The following is a 24,244-nucleotide window of genomic DNA, read 5'->3' on the forward strand; positions in this document are numbered from 1 at the left end:
CACGGTTTGTCTAAGGAAGCCACTCTGGCTTCTATGAGGGCTGTAGCCTGAGGTCATGGGAGGTAAAAGTCACACTGAATGCCTTTTTCTAGAACCCAGAGTTGGTTTTTTGTGTTTTTCTTTGAGAAAGAAGTTGATCACATCAGTGTTTAGAAGGTCTTGGTGACCCTTGCATTTTGGCTTCATCAGTGGCAGGTCTGATAGGATAAGTGAGTAATATGTCTATATAAGTACATACCATGGTCAGAGCATACAAGTAGCCCAGCAGAGGGGGTGGGGGCCTACAACGTCTATTTTCCATCAGCTGTAGGGACCCCTTCCTCAGCCTGGGAATTATGTCCATCGATATATGACCAGTGGCATTTTTTTTCATATCAGGTGCATGGGTCAGTTAGCACATGGCAGAGGAGGAAGTCCCTTGCATTCTGCCTAGAGCTTTAGGGTACAGGTCTCTCAATGGTTTCATATTTCATGAGGCCACAGGGCCAAGGTTAATACAATCAGGTCTGAGGTGTTGGTATTAGTCTCAGAAACTTGAGTCAATTAATTGCCCTGAACATTGAAATAAGCCTCTGTAGTTTGAGGTTTAATATGTGCAGAGTTAGGAGTGACCTTGATTGGGTAATTGTGAGGCAAGATACTCCCAAATTTCTTTATCCCAAAGGGGGCCACTTGGACAAGAAATTCTTGATGCTGTTGGTGGGACCAGACAGCAAGATCCTTGGCATTGGCCAAAAGAGCTGTGAAAACGTGCAGACAAATTTGACTCTGGGCCAAGGCTGCTTCTACTACGAGTATGGTTGCTGGATTTGACTCACTGAGCTGATGCTTGGGTGCAGACTTTGATCACGGATGGCCTGTTGGATCTGGAGACAGAACGCAGCATCTCTCCAGTGGACTCTGTTAGGTGTGTTGGTGGCACCTAGCCCATAAAGTATGTGAACTCTCCTGGTCACTAATGTGATCCCGAGGAACTCCCCAAGTGTCCAGTGTGTCTGGAAAAGGGGTGATTTCCTCTAGAATGATCACATCACTCAGAGGACAGGGGAACACACTTTCTCCTGCAGGTGGGGTACAACAGAAGTCCTTTTTTGGTTCTATCCTGTGGGCCGCAATATCTTTGCAATGAGGCGGCCTGTGTGGTGAAGCAAGGCTGATGGGTCCTCCTTTCACAACCCAAGGCAAAGTGGAAAGCTGTCTGCATTGGAGCATCAGCTTGGGGTCCATGAGAGCTTCCATTTCCACAAAGATTGTTTCTGTCCCCAGTAGTGGCTGCTCTAAATGTGTTTAGCACCAGACTGAGAAAAGTTTCTTGCACCAGAACGTCCTGGGCAATTTATGGCCATCAGGGGTGACTGAGAGCCTCTGGCAGGCAAGAGAGGAGGCTGCTGAAGCCTCTGTGCTGTCGGAGTCTGGGGGCGGGGGAGACACCATGGAGTGCCTGTGATTTGGTCAGATGACAGAGCCATTGTTTCCCCAAAGTTGGTCGATTTAAGTATTTTAGAAGCAAGCAAGTAGAGAGGATAATTAAGGGATTGTTGCAGCTGAGGGGCACGTGCCCAGGACATGATTTCTGCCCTCTCAGCTCACAGCCCTCCGATGTGCCACAAATTTTCCTTAAGGGACAGGTGTGGATTTCTAAAGATGCTTCCCAAGTAAGCATGCAGAGCAGGCCCGAGATGGGAGACTAAGAGCTACAAATAATGGCCTCAAACGGGCAATGGAAAGATGAAGCTGACACCCATGAATCAGGATGTCCCAGGGCACATCCAACCTGGGGAGAAGTGTGGGAGATGCCTGTACGTTTCAGAACCACAGAATTTCCAAAGACCTGTCCGTGAACTTGACTTAAACTCAAAGACAGAGTCTGGGAGCCCTCTCACTTCACTCCTAGTTATGAGTCTGAGCTGAGGGCAGGTGCAGCCCTAGGGGGAGTTTTCTCAATGAAGACAGGGCTGCAAGAAAGGCCTGTAGAGGACTGAGTCCCTCCTCCTGATCCTTCATTCTTCCTAAGAAAGACCCCAAGGTGGAGGAAAGAGGTGTTGCACATGTAAAAATCAAGGTTCAGGAGAGTTTAACATCCTCCCAGTATACAAAAGCATTTTTATTGTTGATTTTCTATTAATTATTCTGAATTGATCTACCTACTATTTTAAGTGTAGTTGTGAGCTATCACAAATGTATGGTAATGCTGCCATCACAAGATGGAGAGCACTCCATCACCCCAAAAGAAGACTCTTGTGATGCCCCTTTGTACCAAACCCCTTCACCACTGACTCATGTTTTAGGTCCCTATGTTTCCCTTTTCCAGAATATAATATAAATAGAACAATGCCATATTTCTAAAAGTGCATAATTTCTTGCACTGTTCTTCTAACTTTAAAATTCTGAAAGTTAAGTAGGTGGCGCATGTCAGGCCTTCAAAACAGAGATTCCACTACTATGAGCTCTGAGAGTGTGGGTGATAACCTGTCCTCCTGTGCTTAACTTTCTCATCTGTAAGATGGAAGGAGTGACTGGTGGGGCCATCAAATGAGAGACTAAGAACTATGAGATGACAATCTCTGCATTGCTAAGAAAATGTAAGCTAGCACGAAAACACGGACAAAGATGGGCTTTCCTTTGCTCTTTATTAAAACTCAACCTATTACTTGCATATCCTTAGTCCAATAACATGTGCTGGAAGCCTAAGCACATAGAAATGACACCTGTGAACAGTAAGATGGGCTTTGTGGGTCATTGAAACAAAAAGCTTCCAACTACTCCTCTTACAGAGGCATCAGAAATTTCCCATTTCTCCTCTGACACTCAATTAGGATGTTACTCAAAATGACACCCTCTCTCTGCAGCTCACTTAATTATTCCTGGGATGGCTGCCTCTAACCAGCCAGAGCTCTTTGTGCTGTTTCCACGGGGAGATCACAGTGGACTCACAGAGATGTTACTGTACTCATAGAACTCACTCAGGATGAGCCAGAACAGGGCAGATGAAGGCAACATTTTCTCAAACTGGGAGGAACTCCAGGATTTAATGGGGTATTAGAGTGTGTTAGTCAGTATAGAAGCAAAATGAAAATGCCAAATACTATAAAACTTAAACTAGTCAAAGGTAAGTTAAAATCCTCTTAAATGATGATAAACACAAAAAGACACCACAAATATCTGTGGCCCAGATCAATGGCAAGTTTCAAGTCCTGTATATACCCATGTCCCAACTCATGATCACATATTATGTATAGAAAACTGTGAAAATGAAGATGAACCACGTCTATACATTTTTGTGAGGAATCATTACTGTTAATCAAGGAAAGCAGGACTTTCTATGTTGCCGCCCTCTATGCTACACCCAAGCAGTTCCAGAAGCAGTGTTTTAAGATGTGTTACACGGTGGAAATTCAAGTGACCAATAATGACACCCTAAGTCTCCTACCCTCATAGAAACACACACACCCCAGCCTATTCTCCCATGTCCTGACTTTCCTTCAAACCGCTTATGTCCATCTTATAAACCAAAGTTTTACCACTTGTTAACGCCCCCTCTTCCCCACAAATATAAAGACCAGGACTGCAAGGATTCGCTTCATGCCTCTAGAGCCCAGGCCTGCAGTGCCTTATTTGTGCTGAACTGGGTATGTTTTGAATCCATAGTGTCTGGCAGATGAGGTATGTTGAGAAATGTGCATCAATAATATAGTCTCTGAGAAAGAAAGCCTTGATTGGAATAGTGGTCCTGTCTTTCCCACTTGCAAGGTTTGTGTTCCCTCACAATTTACCCCAAACTTACAGGCCTGAGTTGAGTCATAAAGGAGATGTTAAAGGTATTACATACTTGATGAAGAGGTGAATTTATTTAACTGCTATTTATCCTGCTGAAGAGAAATATGTCACACATGTCCATCACCAGACAAAGCTATTCAATGATCATGATCGATCAGGACAAAAGTAAGGGTATTTTGTAACCATATCTCTAAAATTGGTAAAAGAGAATTTCAAACCATAAAAATGACCGACATTCCCCTCTTCTTAATAATACAACTGACTGGAGCTTCTTACAAATTGGGTTTAGCTCTACTACACTGCCCTTGCCTTCTGGAAAACAGTGATTATGATCATCAATGACAGAATAAAATGTACCTCCTCACAGCATTCACGACAAACGTCCTGCTTCCTTGACTAGCAATCAAATCACCTATCAGAAGCCCAAATCCTAAGTCCCTCTGTGCTCTCTTACTGATAGAGGCACAGTCATTCAGGGCTTGTGCTCATCCTTATCCTACAACTCATTACACCCCTCTGGGTGACTGTTAGTGTGATCCTGGTGGGTTTTGGCAAGATGGCACTGACAAAACACATGAACGGGAAATTAGTTTCATGACAAAAACTGTAACTGTGAAACAAAAAATAAAATTTACCTGAGAAAGAAATACCTGAACTTGTATACACAAAGTAATACTGAGTGAAAATATGTAACAATTAACTTGACGAGATTCAAAGCTGATCTGAAAATCCATTATTACAATATTTTATTATGTGCACAGGAAACGAAAAACACAATATTCCCAAGACACAACTACACACAACTACAACAACTGTTTGACAAAAATGCATTGTTTTTAGTCGCAATCAAACATAACTGAAAATGTACTGAGGAATTTTGTACAGCTGTGAGCAATGGGAAACGTCCATCATCTGCCTGATGTGAGGAACAGGGACGGCCTGGGCCCGAGCAGTCGCTGCACAGTGCAGTGGAGTAACCAATGCCACGTGGTTCTTTTGGACGGCACCACTGTAGCTGTCACAGTGGAATCATGAACACAAGGTCACAAGTAGTGTAACCAGAACAAGGTGTTTACTACACAAATTAGACCTTAAATGAACAGAATCTAGAGAAGATGGCAGTCCGAGCATCAGAGAAGACTCCAACACAGAAAAGTACGAATGAGTTGCCTGGTGGACACATGGAAGCTTGCAGGAAAATCCAAACTATGTGATCTCTGATGTGGAACTTGCGAGGATCTGGAGTGCAGAAACCCACACGTGACAGAGTGGAATCAAGCAGCTGATTGTGGTTTTGAGGATACTCTTGATTGGCAGGGCAAGAACTCAGGAAAAAAGGCTGGAAGCAGGTGGCCTTGAAGCCGCTATGTGACTGTCTCTCTCCCTGTATGGTGGCTCCTAAGTCCGCCTAATGCCTCGCTTGCTTCTGCCTTCCAAATCTCATGCAAGTGAGGCTACCGGTGAATTCCAACACAGAACCATAATGGAAACAGATTCCAGAAAACATCACATTACCCAGGTGACAAAACAATTTAGAAGAGCCATTTCCAATTCTACACTTTGTTGTCCAACAACAGGTCTGTCTGAATGCAAAGTCTATTATTTGAATCCCAGCCAGAAGGAACGACAAAGAGCAAAGGGAAAAAAACGGAAATAACTGACATGAGACTATACTCTATGATAAACTTTGCATATTTACAAATTTAAGCCATCTTTCTTTAGCAAGCAAAATGGAATAAGGCTGTTCTGGCCAAAACAAGAGTTAATGTTCTCATTATAATAAGGTGAAATGTGTAATGGGTAAGGGATATCCAACACCTGGCAGAGGAGGCCAGTAGGAAAGTCCCAACAATACCAAAATGTCACTTATCAATAGCCCCTTCCTTACAAAATAATTGAAACATTTTATAAAAATTAAACATACTTGTATATTAGAATAACACTTCAATTTACCTATGGATCAAACAGGTTCCAAATGGAAAGAGAAAAATATTAATTGATTTAAGGAGAAAACAATACCTATTAATCTGACATGATATTGCTTAAAGAATACTTACAGAACTATCTCACTTTAATGTTCATTTTTTAAAGCAAGCAGTAAATACCCACAGTCCAGAGGTCCACTTTAAGAATGAGGCACTGGTAAAGAGAATATATTTATTACTATTATAATGATTCTTCCCTGTTATTGTTTTCTGGAACATTATACATGGATTAGCATATATCAGGCTTTCTCAAATTACTTATATTTATAGGATTTCTTGTAGTGGGAGTTTTCACATGTAAGGATGAAGGCAAAGTGACGTCTTTCTCACACTGCTTACACACAAGGAGTTTCTATTCCACATGAGATCTTTCATGCCTTCGGAAAGAATTGGGCCGACTGAAGGCTTTGCCACATTCTTTACATTTGTATGGTTTCTCCCCAGTGTGCATTCTCATGTGTCCTCGAAAGGTAGTGCGATAAATGAAGGCTTTTCCACATTCCTTACATTCGTAGGGTTTCTCTCCAGTGTGAGTTTTTTCATGTGTTCGAAAGGATGTGTAACAACTGAAGGCTCTACCACATTGTTTACATTCATAGGGCTTCTCTCCAGTGTGAGTCCTTTCATGTATTCGAAATGAACTGGGAAAGTTGAATGCTTTCCCACATTCCTTACATTTATAAGGTCCATCCCCAGTATGCATTATCATGTGTGTTCGAACACTTGAGGGAGAAATGAAAGCTTTCCCACATTCTTTACATTTATAGGGTTTCTCTCCAGTGTGCTTTCTCATGTGTCCTTGAAAGGTTGTGCGATAAATGAAGGTTTTCCCACACTCTGTGCATTCATAGGGCTTCTCTCCAGTATGAGTTCTTTCATGTATTCGAAAGGAACTTGGCCAACTGAAGGTTTTACCACACTGTTTACATTCATATGGCTTCTCTCCAGTGTGAGTCCTTTCATGTGACCGAAATGAACTGGGACAAATGAAAGCTTTCCCACATTCCTTACACTTATAAGGTCCATCTCCAGTGTGCGTTATCATGTGTGTTCGAATGCTTGAGAGAGAAATGAAGGCTTTCCCACACTCCTTACATTCATAGGGTTTTTCTCCAGTGTGAATTCTTTCATGTATTCGTAAACCTAGAGGAGAACTGAAGGTTTTCTCACATTGTTTACATTCATACTGTTTCTCCACAGTGTGAGTCCTTTCATGTCTTCGAAAGGAACTGGGACAACTGAGGGCTTTCCCACACTGTTTACATTCATAGGGCTTCTCTCCAGTGTGATTTCTTTCATGGATTCGTAAACCTAGAGGAGACCTGAGGGATTTACCACACTGTTTACATTCATAGGGTTTCTCTCCAGTGTGAGTTCTTTCATGTGTTCGAAATGAGGTGGAACAACTAAAGGCTTTCCCACATTCTTTACACTTATAAGGTCCATCTCCAGTGTGTGTTATCATGTGTCTTCGAAAGGTTGTGAGCCACGTGAAGGCTTTCCCACATTCCTTACATTCATAGGGTTTTTCTCCAGTGTGGGTCCTTTCATGTCTGTGGACAGATTTGCGGTAACTGAAGGCTTTCCCACATTGCTTACATTTATATGGCTTCTCTTCATATTCGTGATACTCGTACGGTTTGTGTCCAGTGTGAGATCTGACATGCCTATTAAGGGATGAGTGACGCACAAAGACTTTTCCACACACGCTACATTTACATGGCTTTACTCCAGAAGTTTTCTTGTTCAGATTAAGATCTGGAATCTGGCTGGCAGTTTCTCCGCACTGTCTACCTTCCTTGCCTTCACCAAGTCTCTCTACCATTTCACTTCTGTAAAAAATGAGAAGCACATTACTAATGATTTGTTAATAATTTTGTATTAGCAGGGTAATGAATTACATTTTTATAATTTACAGCAAAAGTGTAGATTTTCTGTCCTTTCTGAATTGTTTGAAAGTGAATATACTGAATAATCTATAAGAGGATTTGACTATAACTCTTACGAAAAGTGACATTTATAATAAGATGGGGTTTCTTAATGTTTCAAGTGAATAATTTTGCTAACATAGAACATCTATGTCACACTTAAGCAAGTATTTTCAGTGAGAAAAACTTAAGGATAAATAAATTTGAAGCTGGTATTACTTGTTTTATTTGCTTGTTTTTAAAATTTCATGACACACTAGGATTCTCACATGGGACAGTGCTGTCTATTGTGTGACTCACCTTAGATTTTTCCCCTGGGTTTTGTACGTATCTGCAGTGTTATGACCTTCCCATTTTTGTCCTAAAACACAGACCAAGAAAAATGATGCCAAATTATTAGAAATTATAGAAAAATTATTAGATTCTTATCCATCATTAGCTGTGACCATGCCTAATTTATTTACCAGTGTCCTCTCTTTCCACATTCTATGTCTTGGAACAATGCTGATGGACAAGAAACACTTGTTCTCTAATGACGAAGAGAAGGTAAGTTGTCATCCTCACCTATAGACGCCAGGTTCCTGAAGGTTTCCCACATCACGTCTCTATAGAGTCTCCTCTGTGAAGGATCCAGTAAAGCCCACTCTTCCCGGGTGAAGTTCACAGCCACGTCTTCAAAGGCCACTGAGTCCTGAAACATCACAAATATGTTTATAGTAGGATGCAGAAGACTGGCAGCAATGGACATCTATACTCAATTTATAGGAAGGCTACGTATGATTCTGTGGTCTCCAAACATTTATTTTACGTCTTGGTCATCAGAAACTTACTCTCTATCCATGCTCACTTCCTTATAAATTGAACAGCATCATGAACACATGCAAATGATTTATGCATTTCTACTGTGATCACTGTAAATGTTATTGCTCTCTAAAGGCAGGGTCTAAGCACCTTGGAGAAATGAGAGAAATGCTACACAAATGAAACACATCTTGTTAAGGACATCAATTCCTTGTGAGAAAAACTCATGTCCTTCTGTATTACCTACCATTTAACTCAGCACTCCATGAAGGACAGGGTCAAATCTGCATGAGGTTTTAATGAGTAAAAACACAGTCAAGAACTGGAAGCTTTTTCTTCTATTCACATCACCAAACACGAGAGGCCAGGAGGCCTGTGGAAATCCAACTTGTAACAAGATTCAGCTTGTCATACGGACCTGAAGTACTCCAGGCCATCAGAAGTAGTCACATGCAGCTGGCTAAATGAGAATATCCTTGTGAAGCAGTACTTTCAATTTGTGTAATATTTGTCAAAACTTAGTTTTTCCCCTCTCTGTCTCATTTCATGGAGCTAGGGGGTTATTCAGAAGTTACAGTTCAGGGGCCAGCCCCATGGCCAAGTGGTTAAGTTCCCGTGCTCTGCTTCAGCAGCCCAGGGTTTCGCTGGTTAGGATCCTGGGTGCAGACATGGCACCACTTGTCAGGCCATGCTGAGGCAGCATCACACACAGCGCAGCCAGAGGCACTCACAATTAGAATATACAACTATGTATCGGGGGGCTTTGGGGAGAAGAAGAAGGGGGGAAAAAAGATTGGAAACAGCTCAGGTACCAATCTTAAAAAAAAAAAAAAAAGAAGTTGTTAGAGTTCAGACAAGGTAGCATGATAGGACACGCTAGGAAGGCACGACAACTTAGACCTCCACACAAACCCTGTACACACGAGCCTCAGGGTGCTCCACACCAGTTTTTAGCACACACAGGCACACGTGCTGACATGACAGAGTGCTAGAAGAGATCTTTCTGTCAAATCCTAACAGTGTACCCTGGGCCTTGCTGCCTTTGAGGAACAAGCTAAGAGCTGCAGACTGCACAGGAGTTCACTGAGTCCACAATGGTTTGATGGTGAATCTGCCTATGATTATGAAATACATAAAGGATTCAGCAGTGAATTCCTCCAAAAGAACATAAAGTCTCCATTCTCTAATTTCAGGAGAAAATCCCTGACCAGACCTCCCAACTTCTCTTATTTCTGAATTCCCATATGGTGCACAGAAGCATAACAGCCCACCTCTGAGTATAGGAATCTAAGTCGATGGTATCCTACTCTGTCAACAGGGTATGAAAAGGTTTATTACTTCCATAACTGAAGTCTCTGGAGAGTAAGGCAGCCCTCCCAAAGCAGGGATGAAATGAGAGCAAGGTAAGCTGCATGAACTTGCTTTCTTATTGAGATTGTGAGTAGACTAAAGTGAGAGTGCGCACACAAGGGCAGGAGCCTGCGTGGACGGAATCTTTCACGACTGCCAATGAAGGAAGCACTGAGGCTTTGTTATCGCCTTGGGTAAACGTGGGTCACAAGAGGCAGAAGAGATGAGGCGTCAAAGCTGTCAGCAGTCAAACAGCAAACACTGGAGTCAGAGACTGTTTTGTCTGTCATACAACGAACTTAGAAGCCATCATCCCAACCTCATGAGAAAAAAGCAAACCAACTTAAAATGGACAAGTCTTCTGAGATCGACCAGAGAACTGAGGACACAAGGCAGACCACCGTCTCCAAAACTGGACAGAAAAGAAGCTCTTTTGAAATACGCCCAGAATAGTCTATTGGTAAGGCTTGTATTCAAAAGAGTATTTTCACAAGGGCCTAATACAAAGACGAAAAAACACACACTATCCAAGAAGTTTGGGACAATGACAGCTGGTGTAAAATACACATAATGGAAATACTTGAAAGAAAGGCAGAAAGGAACAGAAGAAATAAGCGAAGCAATCATCACTCAGATTTCCCTAACATTGGTGATAGACAGCAAACTGCAGATCCAGGAAGCTAAGAGAACATTAAACACGAAAAAACACCAGAAAATGCACATCCAAGTGTATCATATTCAAACTGGAGAAAAATCAAAGACAGAGAATACACTGAAAGAAGTCAGAGGACAAAAACCTTCGTTATACTAAAACAAGGATAAGAATTAAATCAGACTTCTTTTCAGAAACCACACAAGCAAGAAGAGAATAGAGCGGAATATTTAAAGTGTTGAAAGTAAAAAAACTACTATCCTAGAATTATACGTTAAGCAAAATTATCCTTCTAAAGTAAGATAGAAATAAAGACTTTCTGAGACAAAAACTGAGAGAATCTGACATCAGTACAGCCACTTGGCAAGAAATGTTAACAGAAATTTGGTGAAAAGGAATAAACAAAGGTAAAATATCTTTTTTCTTATTTGTACTTAATCTGACATATCACTTTGTTCAGATTAATAATAGTAACAATGTCTATCGAGTAATTATAGCTTATGGATAAGTGAAATGAATGACAACAATGTCACAGGGGACAGAGACTGAGCAACTGGGAAGACTCTGTCATGAGGTTCTTGCACAACCAGTGCAGTGGCACAGCGTTACTTGACAAAGGACTTGGGTTAGTTGTAAATGTATCCTGGAAACTCAAGGTAACAAAGTGAAAAACTATAACTGATATGCTGAGAGGAGATAAAATGGAATCAGGTAAAATGCTCAAAGCCAGAGAAGAGAAAAATGGTGGAAGACAAAAAGAAACAAGGGCAAAAAGAGTAAGAAGTATGGTAGATATTAATCCAACTGTAACAATGACCACTCTAAACATCAATGATCTAAACCCTACAGGTGAGAGACAGATACCACAACAACGGGTTAAAAAACCTCAGCTAATTATATATTGTCCACAAGAAACACACTTTAAACATAAAAACACAAGCAAACTTAAGATAAAGGATGGTGAAAGATCTACGATGCCAAATCAAAAGAAAGCTGCCAGAGCATGTTAATCTCAGATAAAGCCAGCTTTACAGAGCAAGGAAAACGCAGGGGTAAAGAGGGAATGAGACAATGGTAAAGGGGTCAAGCCTCCAACATAGCAATCCTCTGCGTGTATGCGCATTTTTAATAGAGTAGCAAATTACATGAGGCAAAAACTGATAAAATGCAGTGAGGAATAGATGCATCCGCTGTTACAGGTGGAGGCATCAACATCCCCGTCAGTAAGGCAAGAGTTCCAGCAGGTCAGAAAACCAGCAAGGACAGGTGAAGTGAAAAGCACTGTCAAACAACTGGTTTAACTGCAACCCATGGAACACTTCATCCACCAACAGCAAAACTTACATTCTTTTCAAGTTCACAAGAAACATTCACCAAGACAAACCACATCCTAAGACATAAAATACACCGTAACAAATCTGAAAGAACAGAAAGCATACAAAATATGCCCTCAGACCACAGCAGCATTAATCTAGAAATCAATAACAGGAAAATCCCCAAACTCACAGAAATGAACACTTCTAAGCATCACGTGGGATCGAAGAAGTCTTTAGAGAAATTAAAGACTATTTTGAACTAAATGAAATAAAAATAGAACATATCAAAGGTTATCTGATGCAGCAAAAGTACTATCTGGAGGGAAATTTATACCATGGAACAATAAGCCAGGGAAAAAGACAGATCTACAATCAATAATCTAAGTATCTACTTGAAAAACAATCAAAAGAAGAGCAAATTAAACCCAAAGTACACACAGAAAAGAGAAATAGTCCAGTTCAAGACAGCGACAGAGGAGGGTCCTAAACTCACTTCCTCCCACAGATACACTGAATCTACAGCTACGGAGAGAACATTTCCTGAAAAAAATCCCCCAAACTAGCTGAGCCACTGCTACACACATTGGGCAAATAAGAAAAAACCCACATCAAAGTGGGTAGGAGAAACTGAGACACGACCTTGCCATAAACCCCAATCCTGGCACGGAAACCCACAATCAGAAGGGAACTCAAAACCCCAAGCTTCTCCCCGAGGAGTGAAGGGTTTGAACCCCACATCTGACACCCCAACTTTTAAGACCTGCCCCTGAAGACAAGGCTCTAAAACATCAAGCTTCAAAAGCCATCGGGGCTGGCATCTGCCAGACCTACACAGCTGTGAGGGCTCCCGTGTGCGGACTCCCCTGCCCCAGGGCCCAGCACAGAGGCAGCTGATGGAAAAGCACCCAGACTGTCTGTGAAGAGAGAACTCACTTATCTTGAAGAGTCAGGCTGAGGAACAGACATCTAATTTAACACACAACTAGGGACCTACTGAAACATTCTCCCAAGACAGAGGCCAGCGGGTGCAGCTCTGCATTCTCCCTCTGCCTCGCTCCAGCAGAAGGAGCTGGCGCCCTGCTCTGATGCTCCTCTTGTTGCAGCTGCTGCCTGCCTCTGGAACACCTCTAGACCGCCTGGCTCTGGTGCGTAGTGGGGCTTATGCCTGTAGGTCCCAGAGGGCTGTAACAAACGGAGGAAGAGTTCTGAACTGGCTACCACCCTCAGGGCACAGCAGAAAAGCAACAGACTGAGGCCCATGGTTCTTCTGTGAAAGAGGCCTATTAGCTTATCTTCGTAGCTACAGCCTGAGAGGCAGACACCTAATTTAACGCACCTCCAGGGGCCTCCTGAAATACCCTCCAAAGATGGAGGTGGGTGGGCACCATCTCTGTGCTCTCTCTGCCTTGCTCCAGCTCACTGGTGTCTTCTGGAGAGGAGCTTCTGCACTTGCCTGGTGCCCAGACTTATGTGGCTGCTGCCCAGGAGACAGCCCTAATCACCTGGTTCTGGTGACCAGTGGGGCTTCCATGCACAGGTCCCATGGGACTATAACAGAGCCAGGTCTTGGCTGGCTGCCACCCCCAGGGCTGGGAGCAGACTGAAACACCCCCAGTCTTTTTGCGAAAGAGGCCTATTTGCTTGTCTAGGAGCTCCAGGCTGAGAGGCAGGCTTCGGGCTTGGCACAGACCCAGAGACCTAGGGAGATACTCCCCATGGATGAAGGCTGGAGGGCACCGTCTTTGTGCCTCCTTCTGCCTCACTCCAGCTCACCAATATCTGTGAAAGAGGCCTCTCAGCTCATCTTCATAGCCACAGCCTGAGAGGCAGGCTTCTAATTAAACACACATCTAGGGCCTGACAACATCCTCTCCAGACACCAGGGAGGTCAGCAGATGACCATCACACTCTCCCTCTGTGCAGCCTGAGGTCACTGGTGTCTCCAAGAAAGGAGCTTGTATACATGTCTGGCGCCCCAGCTTTTGTGTCTGCCACCTAGAAGACACACCCCTTGATAGCCTGGCTCTGATGGCCAGCAGGGCTTGTGTTCATCGATTCAACAGGATGGTAGCAAAGAAAGAAACAGTGCTTAACTGGCTGTCATCCCAGGGCTCAGCATAGAGGGAGCAGACAGAAGTCTTCCCCAGAAAGAGGTATACTGCACACAGCCATGAGCAGCATAACAACGCCTGAGTCAATGACGGCATACATAACGGTGGTCTCATAAAATTAGTACCACACAGCCTACGTATACAGTAGGCTATACCATCTAGGTTTGTGTAAGTACTGTAGACGAGAGAGAATTTTCCTCTGCCCTTCTTGGTTGTTCTGGCTGGTCTAAAAATTAAGTTTACATAAGACAGACTAACAGGAGAAAGACAAGAGCTTAATAGCATGTATACACTGGACAAACCCAGGAAAACTGAGTAACTTGCCAAAATGGCTGAAGCCCTCACTTTAAATACCATCTTCAGCTAAAAACAAAAGTGCTGGGGGTAGGGAGAGTCAGAGACTTCAAAGGCAAGGCAGTCACAGGCAGGTGAAAAGAAGCAAATGTTTGGAAAACAAGTGTTTGGCCACACAGAAACAGACGAAGAGGAGAGCCCAACAAACAGGCTTTTCTAGGTTCCTCCCTGTCTACCACCTAGTTCATGTGCCAGAGGGAGTGGCAGGATGTATTCAAAGTGCTGAAAGAAAAAAGCCTGCGAATCAAGAATATCTATCCAGTAAAGCTGTCATTCAGAACTGAAGGAGAAAGAATTTTCCAAACAAGCAAAATCCAAAGGAGTTCATCACCACTAGACTGACCTTGCAAGAAATGTTAAAGGACTTCTCTAAGCTGAAACAGAAGGGTGCTAATTAGTAATAGGAAAACATATGAATAAACCCCAATATTAAAGGCAAATATATAGTAAAATTCACGACAGTCTAATGTCATAAAGGTGGCGGGCTAACCACTTATAGCGCAAGTATGAAGGTTAAAAGACAAAAGTAGTAAAAATAACTATAACTACAAGAACTTGTTAATGGATACACAAGATAAAAAGAAACTGTGACACCAAAAACATAAAACATGCATGGGGGTAAAAACATAGAGTTTTAGAATGCTTACAAGCTTAACTGTTAGAATCTTAAAGTCCATTGTTATAAGTTATTCTATGCAAGCCTCATGGTAAACACAAAACAAAGTCCTATAGATAGACAAAAGATAAAAAAAAGAAAAGAATCTAAGCATACCACTCCAGAAAATCATCAAACTACAAAGGAAGACAGCAAGAGAAGAGAAAAGGAACAAAGGAATTACAAAACAGCCAGGAAACAATGAGCAAAATGGCAATAAGAACATACCTATCAATAACTCCTTCAAATGTAAATGGACTAAATTCTCCAACAAAAAGACACAAAGTGGCTGAACGGATTAAAAAAACCCAAACCATCTATATACTACCTACAAAAGACTCACTTCAGATGTAAGGACACACACCAACTGAAAGCGAAGGGACAGAAAAAATATTCCATGCAAACGGAAACCAGAAGAGAGCTGGAGTAGCTATACTTGTATCGGACGAAACAGACTTTAAGACCTAGACCGTAATAAAAGACAAAAAACATCATTAGGTAATGGTAAAGGGGTGACTCCAACACGAGGATATAACATTTGTGAATATTTATGCACTCAACATAGGAACACCTAAATATATAAAGCAAATATTAACACACCCAAAGGGAGAAAAAGACAGCAATATAATAATAGAGGATTTTGGCACCCCACTTTCATCAATGGAATACATCATCCAAACAGAAAATCAATAAGGAAACATTACCTTTAAATGACACAGACCAGATGGACTTAACAGACGTTCCATCCAAAAGCAAGAGAATACACATTCATCTCAAGTGCACATGAAACATTCTCCAGGACAAATCATATGTTAGGCCACAAAACAAGTCAATAAATTTAAGATTAAAGTCATATCAAGCATCTTTTCCACCCACAATAGTATGAGACTAGAAATCAATTACAAGAAGAAAACTGGAACATTCACAAATATGTGGAGATTAAACAAAATGCTACTGAACAAACAGACCAAAGAAGAAATCAAAAGCAAATTTAAAAATACCCTGAGACAAATGAAAATGAAAATAAAACATAACAAAACTGTGGGATGCAGCAAAAGCAGTTCCAAGAGGGAAGTTCACAGTGATAAATACCCACATCAAAAAACAAAAAAGATCTTAAAACCCTAACTTCACACCTTAAGGAACTAGAAAAAATGAAGGCTGAACTTAATAGAAGAAAGAAAATAACAAAGATCACAGTGGAAATAAATGAAATAAAAACTCAAACAGCAAGAGAAAAAGATCAATGAAACTAAGAGCTGGTTTACTGATAGGATACACAAAATTGAAAAACTTTTAGGTAGACTCACCAAGAAAAAGATAGAAGTCAAATAAAATCAGAAATGAAAGAGCGGACAGCCCCATGGCCGAGTGGTTAAGTTCATGTGCTCCACTTCAGCAGCCCAGAGTTTCACTGGTTCGGATCCCGGGTGTGGGATGGCACTGCTCATCAGGTCATGCTGAGGCGGCATCCCACATAGCACAACCAGAGGTACTCACAACTAGAATATACAACTGTGCACTGGGGGGCTTCAGGGAGAAGAAAAAGAAGAAGAAAAAAATAAAAGGTGGGCAACAGATGTTAGCTCAGGTGCCAATCTTTAAAAAAAAAAAAAAAAAAAAAGAATAAAATACCAAGGAATAAATTTAACCAAGAAGGTAAAAGACTGGTACATTGTGAACCATGACACTGATGAGCGAAACTGAAGACGACACAAACAGAAAGTTATTCCATGCGCATGGATTGGAAGAATTAATATTGTTAAAATGTCCACACTACCCAAAGCAATCTACAGATTCAGTGCAGTCTCTATCAAAATTTCAAAGGCATTTTCCACAGAAATAGACCAAACGATCCTAAAATCTGTATGGAACCATAAAACCCCAAATAGCCAAAGCAATCTTGAGAAAGAAGAACAAAGCTGGAGGCATCATGCTCCCTGATTTCAAACTATATTGCAAAGCTATAGTAATCAAAATATATGGTATTGGCATCAAAACAGACACACAGATCAATGGAACAGAACAGTGTCCAGAAACAAACCCATGCTTATGCAATTAATTTACGACAAAGGAACCAAGAATATACAACAGGGAAGGGACGGTCTCTTTAATAAACTGTGTTGGGAAAACTGGACAGCCAAATGCAAAAAATGTGAAACTAGACCACTATCTTACACCATACACAAAAACCAACTCAAAATAGATTAAAGTCTTGAACATAAGACCTGAAACCATAAAACTCCTAGAACAAAACACAGGCAGTAAGCTCTTTGACACTGGTCTTGGTAATTTTTCGGATTTGACATCAAAAGCAAAAATCAACTCATGGGACTACATCAAACTAAAAAGCTTCTGCAGAGCAAAGAAAATAATCAACAAAATGAAAAGGCAACCTACTGAACGAGACAAACCATTTGCAAATAATATATGTGATAAGGAGTTAAGATCCAAAACACATAAAGAACCCATACAACTTAATGGCAGAAAAAAAAACAATTAAAAATAGACAGAGGATCTGACTAAACATTTTTCCAAAGAAGACATACAGACAGTACATGAAAAGATGCTCAACATCACTAATAATCAGGGAAACACAAATCAAAACCACAGTGAGATAACAACTCATACCTGTTAGAATGGCTATTATTTTTGTTGTTGTTGTCTTGTTTTGTTTTGTTTGCTTTTTTTTTGAGGAAGATAAGCCCTGAGCTAACATCCACCAATCCTCCTCTTTTTGCTGAGGAAGACTGGCCCTGAGCACACATCTGTGCCCATGTTCCTCTACTTTATATGTGGGACGCCTAACACAGCATGGCTTGCCAAGTGGTGCCATGCCTGCACCCAGGATCCAAACCGGCGAACCCCAGGCCGCCGAAGCGGAACGTGCGCACTTAACCGCTGAGCCACCGGGCTGGCCCCAGAATGGCTATTATTAAAAAAGACAAGAAATAATAAGTGTTGATGAGGATGTGGAGAAAGGGGAACCCTTGTATACTGTTGGTGGGAATGTAAATTGGTGTAGCCACTATGGAAAATAGCATGGAGGTTCCTCAAAAAATTAAAATTGAAACCACCATATGATCCAACAACTCTACTCCTGGGTATTTATCTGAAGGAAATAAAAACATGAAGACAAAAAGACACATGTACCCTATGTTCACTGTAGCGTTATTTGCAATTGCCAAGATACGGAAACAACCTAAGTATCTATCAACGGATGAATGGATAAAGAAAACGTGCTCTGTATATACACACACACAGGAATATTATTCAGCCATAAAAAGGGAAATCTTGCCCTTTGTGACAACACAGATGGACTTTCAGGGCATGACACTAAGTGAAATAAATCAGACGGAGGAAAAAAATACTGTATGATCTTACCTATGTATGGAATCTAAAACAAAAAACCCAGACAACAAAAAACAAAAAACCAAGCTCACAGACACAAAGGACAGACTGGTGATGTCAAAGGTGGAGGATGGGAGTAGGGGAAACAGGTAAAGGGGGTCAAAAAGTACAAGCTTTCAGTTATAAAGTAAGAAAAAAAAATCATACAGACGTAACATACAGCATGGTGAGTACAGTTAAAACTGTATTGTATATTTGAAAGTTGCTAAGAGAATATTAAAATTTCTCATCACAAGAAAAAAATTCTAACTGTGTCATGACGGATGTTTACTATACTTACTGTGGGGATATTTCACAGTATATACAAATATCAAATCACTATGTTGTACACCTGAAAATAATATAATGTTAGATGTCAATTATAACTCAATAAAACCAAGTAAAATAAGATGGCAAAAAAAGAGAAAAAATCAGAGAAGACATAAAAAAATTGCAGGAAACTTAATAGAGACTTTCAAGGAAACCAAAAGCTGGTTCCTTGAAATAATTAATAAAATTGATAAATGTCAAGCTAACTGAGAACAGAGGGAAGACAAAAACGACCAGTATCAGGGATGAAGGGAGAGGAAATGAAAAAGCACTTGATAAAATCCAACACCCATTTATGATAATAGACTAGAAATAGAGGGGAGTTACTATTCTTGAAAAAGAACGTCTATGTGAAACCTGTACATACTTAATGGTGAGATACTAGATGCTTTCTGGTAAGATAAGAAACAGAGTTAAGAAGTCACCTGTCACCACTCCTATTCACACTGTACTAGAAGACCGAGCTAATGCAATCAAGCAAGAAAAGGAAATACAAGGTACACAGATGGGAAGCAAGAAATAAAACTGTCCTTGTTGCGTGACATGATTTTCTATGTAAAAATGCGAAAAGAATCCAAAACAACAGCGATCACTCAGAGAATTAATGAGAGTACAGCAAGGTTTAAGGATACAGAAGTCAACTCCTTTCCTATGGATCCCTGATCCTTGACAAAGGAAAAAAAGACAATCTGATGGAGGAAAGAAAGTCTTTTCAACAAACAGTGCTGGAAATGGTGGATATCCACATGCAACCCCTCCTCCCAAATGACTCTAGATAGACTTTACACCTTTCACAAAAATTAACTGAAACTAGATCTAAATATAAAAGATAGGCCTAAATGTAAAATGCAAAAGTAAAAACTCCTAGAAGACAACACAGGAGAAAATCAAGGTGACCTTGGGTTAACTGGTAAATTTTAAGGCAAAACACCAAAAGCAAGATCCATGAAAGAAAAAAATGGTAAGCTTCACTTCATTAAAATAAAACCCCCCCGTTCTACAAAAGACAGGGGTAAGAAAATGAAAAGACAGTCACAAACTGGGAGAAAATCTTTGCGGAACATTTATCTGATAACAAACTGAATCCAAAATGTCCAAAGAACTCTTAAAACTCAACAATGACAAACAACCCAATTAAAAATGGGCAGAAGATCTGAACACACATCACCAAAGAAGATATGCAGATGGCAAATAAATACATGAGAAGCTCAACATCAAATGTCATTAGGGAAGTGCAAATAAAACAATGGATATAGCAGGACACTTATTACAATGGATGAAATTCAGAACACTCAGAACACCAAATATTGGCAAAGAGGTAAAGCTACAGGAACCCGCATCCATTGCTGGTGGGAGTGGAAAATGGTCTGCCTGCTTTGAAAGACAGGCAGTTTCTTACAAAACTAAACTACTTACCACAGGATCTAGTGATCATACTTCTCGATATTTACCCAAATGAGCTGGAGACTTGCGTTCACACAGAAACATGCAAATGAATGTTTACAGGTGTTTTATTCATAATTGGCAAGACGCAAAGTGACACAAGATATCCTTCAACAGCAGAATGAATAAACAACCTGTGGTATACTCATAGAATGAAATACTGTTGTGTGATAAAAAGAAATGGGCATCAAGCCATGAAAACACATGGAGGAACCTTAAAAGTATATCGCTAAGGGAAAGAAGCCAATGAGACAGGGCTACACACTGTGTGACTACGAGTATACGACATCCCAGAAGAGACAAAACTAGAGGCCAGTAGACAGGTCTTTGGTTGTGAAGGATGTGGGGGTTGGGAGAGAGATAAGTCAAGAGGTGGAGTACGGAGGAGTTTTAGGGAAGTGAAACAACACTCTATGACACAGAAAGGATGGACACATGTCATCATACATTTGCTGAAACCCACACATTGCAGAACACACAGAGTCAATGCTAATGTAAATAGCGGACTGCAATGCATCAATATTGGCCCATCAACTGTAACAAATATACCACAGTAATACAAGATGTAAAAAATAGTGCAAAGTGTGTGGATGTAGAGTGTTCAAGTGGGAACTCTGTACTTTCTGATCGATTTTTCTGAAAACCTAAAATGCTCTAAAAAACCTGAAACCTCATTTCATATCTTACAAGGTTTTTTTTGAAGTCTAGAAGTTTCTTTTTCTTTTTCTTTCTGGTGAGCAAGATTGGCCCTGAGATAACATTTATTGCCAATCTTCCTCTCTTTTGTTCTTGTTTCTTTCCTCCTCAAAGCCCCAGCCACAGTTGTATATCCTAGTTGTAGACAATTCTAGATCTTCTATGTGGCATGCCGCCACAGCATGGCTTGATGAGTGACATGTAGGCCCGTGCCCAGGATCCAAATTGGTGAACCCTGGGTTGCTGAAGCAGAGCGCACAAACTTAACCATTGAGCGACGGGGCTGGCCCCTAGAAGTTTCTTATAATTTTTTTTTTATCTTTTGAATGCATTATTTAAAATGAACAGAAATTTATATATATTTTACTATTTAATAGTCTTTTTAAATTAACTTTTGCTACTTTAAATTTAAATTAATTTAATTTTAACTTTTCTACATCGGAAATCATTCTAAGATTTAATTTTTAAACACTAGTGGGTATAAACCTGCAAACCATAAAAAATGAAAAACTTCAAAAGCCGACTCTGTAGCCGAGTGGTTAAATTCACGGGCTCCGCTTCGGCGGCCCAGGGTTTCCCCGATTTGGATCCTGGGCGTGGACATGGCACTGCTCATCAAGCCATGGTGAGGTGGCATCGCACATAGCAGAACCAGAAGGATTTACAACTAGAATATACAACTACGTACTCGGGAGCCCTGGGGAAAAGAAGAAAAAATTTTAAAAAAAGAACAATTAAAAAAGCATTTCAAATCTCTTTCCAACTAAAAGGACAAGCATTATCGTTTGTCCCCCTGCTGTATTTCACATTAGGGATGTTGTGAGGAATGAGCAGCGTATTATAATGCAATAGGGATTTGCATTTAGTCCCTGAAACCTGCTAGGACTTTCCAAGGTTTACATAAGCTTGAGTAGTTTTTCTCATATCAACTAAAATAGAAATTCAATCTTTTTCCTCTCATCAATTTAAGTAAAAATTCATTTGCCTTAAGAATAATATAGCCTTTTAAACATCAAAGTTCTCTAGGGACATGCACATGCAAAAACTCATCTAAAAATTAATAATGTGCCTGAGATCTTAAAAAAACACCCATCTTATAGCTTGAGATTCTGTCACCTAAACGAAACAAAAATTCTGTTTGGTTCCAGGATTTTCTTGCCTTCCTTACATATTTCTCCATCAGCTTACATTTTCAAAGCCCAAGGAATCAAAATTCTTACACACTGACTCAGGAAATAAAATTACAAACTGCTAAGTTAAGAAACTAGAGGTAAAGGTCTGAACTATTCAACAGATAAAGAAAAGACAAAGGAAAGAAATGCCAACACTCGAATCTGCAAAGTGGCCTGCTTCCCCGCAGTTCAGAGGGAAAGCCCACAGCTAGAAAGGTAACACACATTCCCTGGCTTGGGGTCTGGACTCTCCTGGTGGAGACAGATCCCCTGGAGGGGGTCAGTCCCTGGTGAAGGAGGGGAGGGCACCTGAGCAGCCACAGGAAGGAGCTCTGGGAGCCCCACACACCCTCCCTCTCCTGTGAGCATGGAAGCGCTGCCTCCCCCAGACTCCCACTCTCACAAGTGAGGAAACTCTCAAGTGGATTCAGTTTAAGCTTCTGACCCACATGAACTCCAAATTCATGAACCCTTTGTCCACAGGACGGAACCCCTGACCTTCACTGTGCACAGATTACACTCAACATGTGGTTGCAAAAGTCAAACACAACACTGGAAAACATCTAGGCCTAAGAACCCCCCTTGTTTGCTCAGGGGGCCTTAGTTTCGGGTCACTGGCCTCCGGCCTCTGCTCCCCAGTCACAAAGCTTTGGACCAGCACTGATAATTTAAATGACATAGGCCCAGTGTTTCGAGAATCCAGCGAAATCACTCAAACCCAGTGTTCATGCATAAAGGAGAAAAGAAAATTGTAAGGCAACTTTACTGGTTCAACAAGAAGACCCACAAATATCTATTTCTACCAGAAAATGAAGATGTCAGTTGTTATTTCTGAGAAAAGAAACTCATTTGTAAACAATTAACACTGGAACACTTGTAGATGGTGCAAGTCTAAGGAAGCCCCCACATGCCATTAAAGTCACCCAAAACAACAGCGCAGACCTCAGAATGTTACTACAGCCACTCAGGGGGAGAAAAAAGGGAAATAAGGGTTTTAACAAATGGGACATAATAATGACATTTCATTTTTTTTTGGAAAGTCATCTCTTTTTTGCCTCTCTGGAAATACTCTATACTGTCTCCCAAGCCCTCCTGATAAAATAAATTTTAAGTTTATTGAAAAACTGAGTCTCAAATACGTGAATAAATCTTTTCAAAGTGACAAACACAAGGAGGTGCAGCGCTGAAAGGCCAGGTCAGCCAGAAAACTTTCCCAAGAGGAACCTGGGCCCAGAGGACTTCCCCAGGATGTCTGCGCCCGGAGAGAGGCTGCGGGAGAGCACGAGGATACACACGTGGCTCCAGGCGGCTAACCTCTGCTCCCCTCTCATGGAAAACACCCACAAAAATAAATCCTGAAGAGCCAGCCGGGGCTCTGTGGATGAGTGCTAATTACAGTGCAGACTCTGAAATGCACCACGGAGGACAAACAGTTAATAATGCTGCTGTGAACGGGAGAGGGAAGATGGCGTTCGGGAATGCGGGCAAAGATCTGGAAATGCAGGGATTTACTGTCACTCCTGGAAAGAGCTGGGCTGGGGGGACAGGGTCGTGGATTTGCGACCCTGCTCCTCAAATAAGTGGAAAATTCAGGGGAAACAGGTGCCCCCCGGGGAGAAAGAAGGCCCTGGGGACCCCACAGACCACAGCCCCTCCGCTCACGGATCCCGGAGCCTGAGGCCCGACTGTCCTGCGGACCCTCCCGCGGGCCCCGCACCGTGTGGGGAGAGGCGGCGCGGTGACGGCGAGGACAGGGGTCCCGACTGCGTGCCGCGCCTCCGCCCCCTAGGCCGCAGCCCCGGAGCTGACCGCGGGGAGCCCGGCCCTCCGCCCCGTTCCCTGCCACCCGGCCGCACACTCACCATTTTCCGGTTTTTGGGGTCCCAGGACGTCCACTCTCCCACTGCCGCGGCCAGTGCAGCTCACAGCGACAGACGACGTGGCTCGGCCACCGAAGGTAGCGACAGGCGATCCCGGAGCGACCACGGCCCAGCACGCCGTCCACGCAGTTATAGCCCCCACGTACGTTTCCGGCGACTCCCCTGATTGGACAGTTCACAAGGCCCCACCCCCTTGTGCCTGAGTGACAGCAGGCCGGGAGCGCATCTTTGAGCCGACCTTGCCTTGGCCGCAGGCCAGAACCTGTCCTCTGCAAGGACGCTGCATTGAACCATGAGGCCGGAGGCCACGCCCGGAACTGTGACCCTTCCTTGCGCACACAGACACTTCAAAGGGACCTCACCATATATGTCACAATGAGCCTGGCTCCGTTTGATCTTTGACC

The 24,244-nt window shown here is 41.9% G+C and overlaps 1 protein-coding gene across 1 annotated transcript; it reads right to left on the reverse strand.

The window, feature by feature from the left end:
- Positions 1-6,081: 6,081 nt before the first annotated feature.
- Positions 6,082-23,961, reverse strand: LOC106846593 (zinc finger protein 709-like). Its single transcript, XM_014865467.3, is given in 5 exon segments — positions 6,082-6,345; positions 6,347-7,594; positions 7,991-8,051; positions 8,255-8,381; positions 23,823-23,961. Coding segments are annotated over 5 exon segments (1,569 nt in total). The 5' UTR covers positions 23,826-23,961; the 3' UTR covers positions 6,082-6,215.
- Positions 23,962-24,244: the final 283 nt, after the last annotated feature.

Source organism: Equus asinus, chromosome 20 (genome assembly GCF_041296235.1).
Source record: "Equus asinus isolate D_3611 breed Donkey chromosome 20, EquAss-T2T_v2, whole genome shotgun sequence".
In the NCBI taxonomy this organism is placed as follows: Eukaryota; Metazoa; Chordata; class Mammalia; order Perissodactyla; family Equidae; genus Equus; species Equus asinus.